Below are 12,826 nucleotides of genomic sequence, written 5' to 3' on the forward strand. Positions count from 1 at the left end.
CTACTGTCTTGTCTCTTTAGGTTCTACTCTCTACTGTCCTCTTGTCTCTTTAGGTTCTACTCTCTACTGTCCTCTTGTCTCTTTAGGTTCTACTCTCTACTGCCTTGTCTCTTTAGGTTCTATTCTCTACTGTCTTGTCTCTTTAGGTTCTTCTCTCTACTGTCTTGTCTCTTTAGGTTCTAGTCTCTACTGTCTTGTCTCTTTAGGTTCTACTCTACTGTCTTGTCTCTTTAGGTTCTACTCTCTACTGTCTTGTCTCTTTAGGTTCTACTCTCTACTGTCCTCTTGTCTCTTTAGGTTCTACTCTACTGTCCTCTTGTCTCTTTAGGTTCTACACTCTACTGTCTTGTCTCTTTAGGTTCTACTCTCTACTGTCTCGTGTCTTTAGGTTCTACTCTCTACTGTCTTGTCTCTTTAGGTTCTACTCTACTGTCTTGTCTCTTTAGGTTCTACTCTACTGTCTTGTCTCTTTAGGTTCTACATTCTACTGTCTTGTCTCTTTAGGTTCTACATTCTACTGTTTTGTCTCTTTAGGTTCTACTCTCTACTGTCTTGTCTCTTTAGGTTCTACTCTCTACTGTCTTGTCTCTTTAGGTTCTACTCTCTACTGTCTTGTCTCTTTAGTTTCTACTCTCTACTATCTTGTCTCTTTAGGTTCTACTCCCTACTATCTTGTCTCTTTAGGTTCTACTCTCTACTGTCTTGTCTCTTTAGGTTCTACTCTCTACTGTCTTGTCTCTTTAGGTTCTACTGTCTACTGTCTTGTCTCTTTAGGTTATATTCTCTACTGTCTTGTCTCTTTAGGTTCTACTCTCTACTGTCTTGTCTCTTTAGTTTCTACTCTCTACTATCTTGTCTCTTTAGGTTCTACTCTACTGTATTGTCTCTTTAGGTTCTACTCTCTACTGTCTTGTCTCTTTAGGTTCTACTGTCTACTGTCTTGTCTCTTTAGGTTCTAGTCTCTACTGTCTTGTCTCTTTAGGTTCTACTCTCTACTGTCTTGTCCCTTTAGGTTCTACTCTCTACTGTCCTCTTGTCTCTTTAGGTTCTACTCTCTACTGTATTGTCTCTTTAGGTTCTATTCTCTACTGTCTTGTCTCTTTAGGTTCTACTCTCTACTGTCCTCTTGTCTCTTTATGTTCTACTCTCTACTGTCTTGTCTCTTTAGGTTCTATTCTCTACTGTCTTGTCTCTTTAGGTTCTACTCTCTACTGTCCTCTTGTCTCTTTAGGTTCTACTCTCTACTGTCTTGTCTCTTTAGGTTCTACTCTCTACTGTCTTGTCTCTTTAGGTTCTACTCTACTGTCCTCTTGTCTCTTTAGGGTCTACTCTCTACTGTCTTGTCTCTTTAGGTTCTACTGTCTACTGTCTTGTCTCTTTAGGTTTTACTCTACTGTCTTGTCTCTTTAGGTTCTACTGTCTACAGTCTTGTCTCTTTGGGTTCTACTGTCTACTGTCTTGTCTCTTTAGGTTCTACTCTCTACTGTCTTGTCTCTTTAGGTTCTACTGTCTACTGTCTTGTCTCTTTAGGTTCTACTCTCTACTGTCTTGTCTCTTTAGGTTCTACTGTCTACTGTCTTGTCTCTTTAGGTTCTACTCTCTACTGTCTTGTCTCTTTAGGTTCTATTCTACTGTCTTGTCTCTTTAGGTTCTACTCTCTACTGTCTTGTCTCTTTAGGTTCTATTCTACTGTCTTGTCTCTTTGGGTTCTACTCTCTACTGTCTTGTCTCTTTAGGTTCTACTCTCTACTGTCTTGTCTCTTTAGGTTCTACTGTCTACTGTCTTGTCTCTTTAGGTTCTACTCTCTACTGTCTTGTCTCTTTAGGTTCTATTCTACTGTCTTGTCTCTTTAGGTTCTACTCTCTACTGTCTTGTCTCTTTAGGTTCTATTCTACTGTCTTGTCTCTTTGGGTTCTACTCTCTACTGTCTTGTCTCTTTAGGTTCTACTCTCTACTGTCTTGTCTCTTTAGGTTCTACTCTCTACTGACGAGATGGGCAACGGTTCAATGAAGTCCAAGCGTTTGAAACAATCAGACAGCACCACCATCGCCTCCAACGGACGAGCCCACAGAGAGCAGGCGGGTGAGCTGGAGGCGCTGAGGGTCAAGGTGGAGGACCTGGAGCGAGACGGCAAGAGGAAAGACCAGGAGCTGAGGGTCAAGGTGGAGGACCTGGAGCGAGACGGCAAGAGGAAAGACCAGGAGCTGAGGGTCAAGGTGGAGGACCTGGAGCGAGACGGCAAGAGGAAAGACCAGGAGCTGAGCTCCAAGGATCACCGGATCAAGGGTCTGCAGGAGCAGCTGGCCAGGGAGACGTGGCTGCTGGCGGAGATCAGTGACGAGCTGCAGGCCAAGTGCATCCAGCTGAACAAGCTGCAGGACGCTCTGAGGACCCAGGCTGGAGCCACGGGGGGTCTGGGACCGGGCCAGGCTGGAGCCACGGGGGGACCGGGTCCGGACACCGTCACCCAGGGAACCGCCAACAGCAGGAAGGGGGCCAAGGCTGGGGTGTCCGCTGAACCCACCTCCAGCAGCCTGGCAAAGTTCTCGTTCGAAAAGGCCCGCGTTCCCAAGGACACAAGGTCAGATAACATTGTCTGTCTGTCTGTCTGTCCGTCTGTCCGTCTGTCCGTCCGTGAACTCCAGTCAAGCCAGTCATTTGTACATTAGTGACATCTAGTTCAGGGGTTCTCAAACTTTTTCATACTTTATTGTATCTTTTTTTTTTTTTTGATCCACTTTTTCTCCCATTTTTCCATATTTTCTCCCATCCCAATTTCGTATCATCCAATTCAACCCTCCCCTGTCACGAACGCTGTTTCTTGCCTCCCACAAGCCGGCTGCAATGTGGACTAAGTCATACATAGCACAAGTCCCCTCCGGTACTTGAGGTAACAGCAGTCGCATCTTTTCACCTGCGCAGCTCGATCTCTCAGTGTCGAGGAGTAACGCGTGGGAGGCTCACGCTGCCCCCGACACTTCCTGATTCTACTGCGCAGGCGCACCAACCGACTTGTAGGAGTCGCTTGTTCACAACGTTCGATCCCCACCCTTCAGTTTTCCCTCCCCGTAATACGGCCAATGTGTATTACTGCGGACGACCAGCCAAACTGAAAAACAATGTGGAGAGCTGGATTCGAACACGCGAATCCTAGCGTCTCCACACTGGTGGCGAGTGCCTTGCCCACTACACCACCTAGCCGCCCACTTTATTGTATCTTTATCATTATTTAGGATTGTTTTTGGGGAAAAAATGTAGGCCCTATTGGGTAATTTCAACGTGGAATTAAAGAATATCAAAATAAAAGCACACGTTGTTGAACTTGATCATGCATATTTATTAGAAATTTTATTACAGCACTGTTATCAATACACATTTATAAAACGAGGCATATTTAGCAAAAATATGTTGCCAGTGCGCGACCCCACTGTCACCTACCCGCAACCCCAATTTAGGTCACCCCCCGTAGTTTGAGAACCACTGATCTAGGTCAAAGAGATTAAATTAACATATTCTTATGTTACTGTATTTCATTAAATGTTACATATTAACAGGCTATGTTTTATCTATCCATTTGTCCGTCCATCCTAACATGACATCTGAGGTCATTTTCTATTAAATATTCATATGGTTACAAAGCAGTGAAGAATGAAGGTCACCTGAGGATGACCATGACGGGTGCACCGTGGCTCTGCTGAACAAGGTCTCCTCCAATAGGCTCTCTAAGTACCCATAGATTATAGGTAGATATTTACATGAAAACAAAGGGTTTGTTTTTATTAGGGCTGACCTTCGAATTTTTTTGGCATTCGAAGCTTCAGGGCCGAGATTCGATTTTAATTCAAAGCTTCGAGATAAAAAATAAAAATAAAAATACATTCTTCTTATTATAATTTTTTCTTCAATTTTAAATTTTTTTATGATGTGGGACTTATACAGCACTTTGTTCAACTTTGTCAGTGCTGTAAAGTTTAAACCTTTTAAAACCTTAGACATATTGTAAGCCGTCATTTAAAGGAAAACTCCAACATTTTGGGAAATTAGCTTGGAGTTAGACATCTTCCCTGGAGTTAGACGAAGAAGAAGATACATACATTTTTTGTCTCTCTGCATGCATTAGGCTTAGGGAACGCCCGCACCGTTAGCGTAGCTTAGCTTCATCACTGGAAGTGGGTCAGACCTTTACCCTGAAGTTCCCTACAGTCCCCTACAGTCACGAAATACACTCCAAATACAACTCCAAAATGTTCCTGTAAACTCCGGTAGCGAGCCCCGGTCTCAGCACTACGGCTTGGGCCGGCCGTCATACTGGCTCGTTTGGCAGAGTCAGCGGGTGGAAGTCGATGGGTGGGGATTGGACGTTGTGGACAGCGACTCCTACAGATCGGTTGGGCGACGCCTGCACAGCAAAGACTGGCTAGGGTAGTGTGAGCCTCCCATACGTTACACCTCGCCAATGAGAGTCCGCGCTGGCCGGTGAAAAGATGTGACAGGCTGCCTCCTCGTGTGTCGGAGGGAACACGTGATGCAAGGCTTCTATCCTCGCTACAACCAACCAGTGGGGGGCATAGTCGAGCAACGTTCAAGACAGAGGAGGGGAGAATTGGAAACACGAAATTGGGGGATGGGAGAAACATTTAAAAAATAAGGAGGAAAAGTGGATCAAAAAAAATTAGGTGAGATAAAATAGTCAATTATTTACAGAAAGTGTCTTGTGTGTAGTGTATGTGCATGATAAGGTGCAGTGCAGGGTGTGTGTGTGTGTCCAATAGCAATAAGTAGTAGTAGTACGATAAATACAATTAAATATCAAATAGCTGCTTCTGATTGAGACACTTTGTGTTGGAGTGGGGGGTTTGGGAGGCACGCTAGTGGGTGAGGCTCAGCCAAGAGGTCGGCCTATGTCTTCCTCAAGGACACCTCGACACGCTGCCAAGAGGAGCCGGAACCGAACCTGGGGAACCTTCTGATTTCCTGAGCCACTGTCGCCTCAATACAAATGTATCAGCATTCCTTTTTCTTTTGAATGCATGCTTGTAGGGCTGGGCGATATGGCCTAAAAATAAAATCTCCGGGCGCTCTAGTAGCACACCATGTATCGCGCTGCATCGCGAAGCGGCCGTCCCGGGTTCGTTTCCCACTCCCGGTGACCAGGGGTGTAGCTCCAGATTCTGGGCCCCATGAAAGAATGTATTTGTAGGCCCCCAGTGAATGCGAGCGTGCGTAAGCGCGCGAGCGAAAATCTTTTTGGCCATTTTTTATTGATGAAAACGCATAATATGGTTTTTACCTATACATTCGGATCAGCAGTTCAGCACCTGCACTGTTGGTGGGTGAGCCTAGTAAAGGATGTCGCATTGCGTTCATCTTCAATGAATGGACCAATGCAATAGTCTACCAAAGCCCCCCCTCTCTCTCTATATATGTCACACACACACACACACACACACACACACACACACACACACACACACACACACACACACACACACACACACACACACACACTTCAAAAACAAACATAGTATCAATGGGTCTCATTCTCGAACGAAGTTACGACAAAATATTTCGTCTTAGCCAGATTTCGGCCTATTTAAGACATATTAGGGCTGGGAGTGGGAATTTTCCTGAGATCTTATTTGAGAGCAGATCTAAGAGTGCTGATGAGCACACTTAAATAGGCTCTCAGCCCACGATCAAATCTCATGATTGATTGACTAATTTAAAATTGTATTATAACTTGACAGACTGTGTTCTCATAGTGATTCCTTCATGTTAACGCTACAGGCCTCCTTGGAATTAATTACTTGATCATAATTAAAATAAATATGACAATATTTGTACGATAAGAAATTACGCATTTGATGTCGGAAAAATAAATAATATGGATTCATCTGATCACAGGGCAGCTGGATTAACCATATCTGAACCAGCTATTTTGGACAAATGTATAATTACTTTAATTACTCAGATATTCAAACACAATTATGCAATTATTGTGAAATGATTGAAAATAATAATAATTTAATGCCTTCTGTGGAATTTGCATTTCTTATTTGTTACACATCTGTTTTAATGATTAATTATATACATTTGAAAGAATGCAGGTCAACATGCAATGTATCCCATTGATTGGTATACAATGGGACAGACCTTTGTTTGATTGATTGAAAACTTTATTAACAGATTGCAGAATGGGTACAGTACAGCTCAATTACATAAGGGGATGCAGACCAGAGAAAAAATGTCGTCTTGTTTACATCAGGGTCCCCCATTTTCAATTCATCATAACATATATGACACACACGACACAGATAGACAGTACTGCTACATCTAGTTCAAGTTCTTTAATAGTTGTCATACAGAAGTACAGAATACTTTCATACAAAATGCTTCTTACTGTTACGCTCCAGAGACTGTGCTAGACAAGATAGTATCAAATAACATAATAACATAATATAGCATGAATTTAGAAGAAGAAAATGAGGTCACAGTGTTCGGTATAGACATATGTACAAATATGTACAAATCTATACATTTATGACATACCAGATTTGCAAATACAGTACTGTTTGTGATACAAAAAGAGTCCAGAAAAGAGAGTACATTTGACGTAGAAACTGTTGGAGGAGGTTGGGTAGGAGGGGTGGTAGACTTACACTGTACAAGCAAAACTGTACATTGGAATATTGACAAAACCATACTTGGGCATTTACTGTAAAAAAAACGATTTTCATTTTTGAAAATCGTCCTAAATCATTAATTCGATTAATCGCCCAGCCCTCTTGTTGTTCAGTGTGAAGAAGCTCCTCTCCGACGCCCTGAACAAGAACCAATACCTGAGGCGCCTGGAGCTGCAGCAGATAAAGGACATGGTGGAGTGCATGTACGAGAGGACCTACCGGCAGCGGGAGTACGTCATCCAGCAGGGAGAGCCCGGGAACCATCTGTTTGTGCTGGCAGGTAGGACTCCACGTCCTCATCCCCACAGTACTCCCACTGTCGCCCGCTGTCATTGATCAATTATGATATCAAACTGTCTTTTTAGCCTCCCGTTGAGAGACATTCTGCCCAAACTGGTACACCCTCCCCCCTGTATCCTCTCCCTGTATCATCCCCTTGAATCCTTCCCTTGTATCCTCCCCTTGTATCCTCCCCTTGAATCCTTCCCTTGTATCCTCCCCTTGTATCCTCCCCTTGTATCATCCCCTTGTATCCTCCCCTTGTATCCTCCCCTTGTATCCTCCCCTTGTATCCTCCCCTTGTATCCTCCCCCTGTATCATCCCCTTGTATCCTCCCCTTGTATCCTCCCCTTGTATCCTCCCTTGTATTATCCCCTTGTATCCTCCCTTGTATCATCCCCTTGTATCTTCCCCTTGTATCATCCCCTTGTATCATCCCCTTGTATCCTCCCCTTGTATCATCCCCTTGTATCATCCCCTTGTATCCTCCCCTTGTATCCTCCCCTTGTATCCTCCCCTTGTATCCTCCCCTTGTATCTTCCCCTTGTATCTTCCCCTTGTATCCTCCCCTTGTATCCTCCCCCTGTATCCTCCCCTTGTATCCTCCCCTTGTATCTTCCCCTTGTATCCTCTCCTTGTATCCTCCCCCTGTATCCTCCCCTTGTATCCTCCCCCTGTATCCTCCCCTTGTATCCTCCCCTTGTATCCTCCCCTTGTATCCTCCCCCTGTATCCTCCCCCTGTATCCTCCCCCTGTATCCTCCCCTTGTATCTTCCCCTTGTATCCTCCCCCTGTATCCTCCCCCTGTATCCTCCCCCTGTATCCTCCCCCTGTATCCTCCCCCTGTATCCTCCCCCTGTATCCTCCCCTTGTATCCTCTCCTTGTATCCTCCCCCTGTATCCTCCCCTTGTATCCTCCCCCTGTATCCTCCCCCTGTATCTTCCCCTTGTATCCTCCCCCTGTATCCACCCCTTGTATCCTCCCCTTGTATCCTCCCCTTGTATCCTCCCCCTGTATCCTCCCCTTGTATCCTCCCCCTGTATCCTCCCCTTGTATCCTCCCCTTGTATCCTCCCCCTGTATCCTCCCCTTGTATCCTCCCCCTGTATCCACCCCTTGTATCCTCCCCTTGTATCCTCCCCCTGTATCCTCCCCTTGTATCCTCCCCCTGTATCCTCCCCTTGTATCCTCCCCCTGTATCCTCCCCCTGTATCCTCCCCCTGTATCCTCCCCCTGTATCCTCCCCCTGTATCCTCCCCTTGTATCCTCCCCCTGTATCCTCCCCCTGTATCCTCCCCTTGTATCCTCCCCTTGTATCCTCCCCTGCATCTCCCCTCACACCCCTCACCTGTTCACCCCTCACCTATTCTGTTCACCCCTCACCTGTTCACCCCTCACCTGTTTACCCCTCACCTGTTCACCCCTCACCTGTTCACCCCTCACCTGTTTACCCCTCACCTGTTTACCCCTCACCTGTTCACCTGTTCACCCCTCACCTATTCACCTGTTCACCCCTCACCTGTTCACCCATCCCCCTTTTCCCAGAGGCGTAAGAGACAAGCTTACAGAATGAGGGGGACGTTGGTTCTTCTCCTGGCCATAGAAAGTCAAGTTCTCTACTAAACTCCTGAACCTACATTTGATTAGCAATGTTTTAACAATACATCTGTATCAACCATGACCACGAGCACAATGACCCTTTCTGGTTCCACCACAGGATGCAGGAGGAAATACGTCATAATTAGACTCCAATGCCAGTAGCATGTGTCTGATTCCTATATTCCTATCACCTGTCTGTCAGTGTTTTATAAAGCTGTCGTTTCATATCTACAGATGGGAAGCTGGATGTCGTTCAACACAGCAAGTTGCTCACGTCGATAGCAGTGTGGACTACATTCGGTGAATTAGCCATTCTGTACAACTGCACAAGGACCGCGTCTGTCCGAGGTAAAGCACTATGTATAACTGCACTGCATCTGATCTGAGGTAAAGCACTCTGTATAACTGCACTGCATCTGATCTGAGGTAAATCACTCTGTATAACTGCACTGCATCTGATCTGAGGTAAATCACTCTGTATAACTGCACTGCATCTGATCTGAGGTAAAGCATTCTGTATAACTGCACTGCATCTGATCTGAGGTAAAGCACTCTGTATAACTGCACTGCATCTGATCTGAGGTAAAGCACACTCTGTATAACTGTCAAAAACGGTAATGTGACTAATGTCTTATGTTGTGTTATGGTATTCAAATGAATCAAATAAATTAACACGTTGAAGGGGAAGACGGTAGACAGTTCAACCAATATTTGTGAACATTTGATTTTATTTGATTTTATTAAGGATCCCCATTAGCTGGTGCCATAGCAACCAGCTAGTCTTCCTGGGGTCCACACACACACACAAAAACATACAAAAACAATTATTATTGCAAAAACAAAATTATTAAAAGTCAGTACACACAATGCATAATAAAACTAACAATTAACACTTTGATCGCCGGGGTTAAATTCATAATTTACCATCCCAACGTTATACTTTTTCATTCACATATTCATACTAAAATACGGTCTAAAGTACAAGTATGTTTTTATCGTTTTCTGCAGCTTTCTCCAGAACGTGATTTATAGCCCTAAATGCATTATATTGATGATTGTATACAGTTTGATAGCAATCGGCGCGAGATAAAAAAATTCAACTGCACGTACTTCTAGAAGTTACTACGTATGATCTGATGTTGACCGGATGGGCAACGTTATATCATTCATCTAGTGTGGGTGATATGATCATTAGAGCAGTTAGTATAGAAGACATTAAAAAATAAAAACGCTGAAACTCACCGTAGCTTCCTCTCGCCGTTGGGAGATGAGCGTGGAACAGAATTTTTTCTATTATGGGATGTAGAAATACCCGATCCATTTCCAGGTTGTATAATAGTATATACATCCAAATCATGTTGTTTATCGAGTTATTGGTAACGGATCACTATCCGTTGCGATCAGCTCGAGTCCTGGGACTATTACCGAGTGATCGGACCCAATTGAAATGAGCACCAGCTTCCACTTCCTGTTTCTCCCCTGGGCGATCAGCCGATCGGCCACCAGATGGCGCTCTTGAACCGTTGTAGAGTTGAGAGGGACTCAACAGTACATCTCATGTCTCCGGGGGAGAAATATGATTTCGATCACAGATTTTTGAAATATTGATATCAAAGACGCTGTCCAGCGTCTTCGGCAGAATGAGCATGGCGGGGAATGACGTGTTCCAGCGTCAACGGCGATTAAAGTGTTAAGATAGCTAAAATTACATTACAGTGTAAAACAAAAATACTTTACAGTGTTAAAAACTATTTAACATTATTTTTAAAAGTGAATCTATTGTAAATGCAGCAGAGGTTTTGAGGCAGGTTATTCCAAAGAGTTAATGCTCTAAAAATAAAAGATCTCCTTAAAGCGTTGGTTTTAGGACCTGGCAATTCAAGCTGCCCACTACTGGAACCTCTAGTGTAATGCTCATGCACAGTATTACTAAAACTAAAAACATGAGCTACTCTCCAGAAAAGAAAGAAAAAGTAAGAATCAAACTTGTGACGTCATCAAGTATAACGCCTGGAGCTGCTCCATCGACAATGAACGGGAGACTGATTTTGTGGAGCCACAGTTTGTTTGTGAGTTTGATTCTATAGTAGTGGTCTCAATTCTGAAACAACATGTACCTATGATGAACATTATCATCTATAAAACCTGTATCCCAATTCATTGTCTTTTTTAGATTTAGCAGAGACTGTAGTTCTTTTTACATTTGGGAGAGTTGCTAATTTTCACAAATATCTTTAGACCAGAGGAATAACATGTATGAATTGTGAAATTGGACATTGTTCCCCTTTAACACATTTAACACACCTGCCACTGGTTATATCCATCAATATAGCCAGTCTGCCACCACTCTAACCCTATGGAGATGTTCACCTTCTTTGCAGGGCTATAACTTTTTAAATTGTATTGCTAAATTGACATTACTATGGCCCATTCAACATCGATTATCTATCGTTCAGGATGTAGGAACGTTATACTTTTTCATTCATAGATTCATACAAAAATACCTTCTAGAATATACGTAAGTATGTTTTTTCTTTTTTTGATAATTTTTTTTTTTATTATTACTTAACATGAAAACAAGACAACACAAGGGAGATAACAGGGAGATAACAGAACAATAATAATAAAATAAATAACAATTTATAAAAACTGAGTACAACATTTTAATTTGAAAGGGTTACTATCTTACAATTGGCCTTTCCCAGTATTCAGTACCGTTTCCCAGCCGTGTGGCTCTATATCAATAAGACTTATGTCTCTAATTCTCATATTGGCGCACTCTTCCAATTCCCCTCACAACCCTCACCCTCACCAAACTGAGTCATCTCAAAACGTGCATATCAGTGATGCCAGAGATTTCCAGCTGCATAACAATGTGTCAATTGTCACCAGGCCACACAGTGGTTGGAGCCCAGCCTCAAAACGGCTTAAGATCCTGAGGTAGAAAAACGCTGCCCCTGAGTACCCGACCAGAAATACAAAACAATGAATCTTTTCGAAAAACAAAAACCTACAGAGTGTTCCATAGACTCACAGGAACCGTGCAAAAGTGCCCAAACAGTGAAGAAATAGCTAAATAGCAAAATAGCTCCCCCCCAATAAAATTCCCCCAGTTAAAGTTAAGAAGGACAAGACAAAAGACAAGACAGACAAGACATTTCCTCCTCCCCCTCCCATGAGACTGCCGGACTCCCCCGAACAAGCACCTCAACCCCGCTCAGCCGCACACGGCGGTCCTGACCTTCTCAGCTGTTGCAAACCACAGGTCAATACCAGCCTGCCCCACCCCAATCACCCGCGCCGTGGATATTTCAAGATAAATCACATCCAACAGTGTTAGGGACCAGTTAATCACTGTGAGCTTCTCAGGCTCCTTCCATCTCAATGCTATTAGCTTCTTCGCTGCTGTGACGCCCGCTAGGACAACCCTTTTTAGTTGTACGGACGCGTGTAGTGTCGTTATATCGTTCAGGAGTAGCGTAACAGCTGTGAATGGGATAGTTAAGCCACACAAATCTGAAAGTTTGTCCGTTATTGACCTCCAGAAGCGGGCCACTGGTGGGCAATCCCAATACATATGCATATAAGTGCCAGCGGCCCTTTGAGAGCACAAAGTCCACCGAGAGTCGGTTACCAGTCCCATAGCAAATAGCTTCCTAGGTGTAAGATAGGTCCTATGAATATAATTAAAATTAATTTGCTGGTGATTGGGGTTGCGGGAAGACAATGCCACATTTGCCCAAACATCATCCCAGTCAAACTCGGGGTCCAACTCCGGGATATCCACACGCCAGATTGTATCCAATGACACATTTTTATACGTGGATTGAATTAAGAGCGTATAAAAGTCTGAGACAAACCCTCTGGAGGTCGTCCTGTCCACTATGAGCCTGAGGAAGGGGTGTGGTTGCAAAGCTTGAGCCCACGGCACGCCATGCGCCCTCAGCGCTGACCTTAGTTGAAGGTAAAGAAAGAAGGACTCGCCGGGAAGATCATAAAATTCTCTTAAGTCCTGAAACGCCCGAAGGCCGTTCTTATCATAAATATCCTCCAGAGTATAATATAAGTATGTTTTTATCGTTTTCTGCAGTAATTCATAGAACGTGAGTTATAGGCATAAACGCATATATAGATTATCAATTGCCGTTTATTCCCGATACACACTATATTAAAAAATTCAACTGTATATTATCCTATACGTTATGCGTCATCATGCGCGGATGAAAGGTGGTGGGGGGGTCGTTTATAATTCCGTGATCGTC

General features: G+C 43.8%; 1 protein-coding gene across 1 annotated transcript in view; it reads left to right on the forward strand.

The window, feature by feature from the left end:
* Positions 1 to 1,993: 1,993 nt before the first annotated feature.
* Positions 1,994 to 12,826, forward strand: part of prkg2 (protein kinase cGMP-dependent 2) — a gene marked incomplete at both ends in the record, with an annotated part of 110,172 nt that continues 99,339 nt past the window's right edge. The window contains 3 exon segments of the mRNA XM_084323179.1: positions 1,994 to 2,583; positions 6,799 to 6,965; positions 8,799 to 8,912. Coding sequence (XP_084179305.1) covers positions 1,994 to 2,583; positions 6,799 to 6,965; positions 8,799 to 8,912 — 871 coding nt within the window.

This window comes from Notolepis coatsorum, assembly GCF_963971535.1.
Source record: "Notolepis coatsorum genome assembly, chromosome: 10".
Classification (NCBI taxonomy): domain Eukaryota; kingdom Metazoa; phylum Chordata; class Actinopteri; order Aulopiformes; family Paralepididae; genus Notolepis; species Notolepis coatsorum.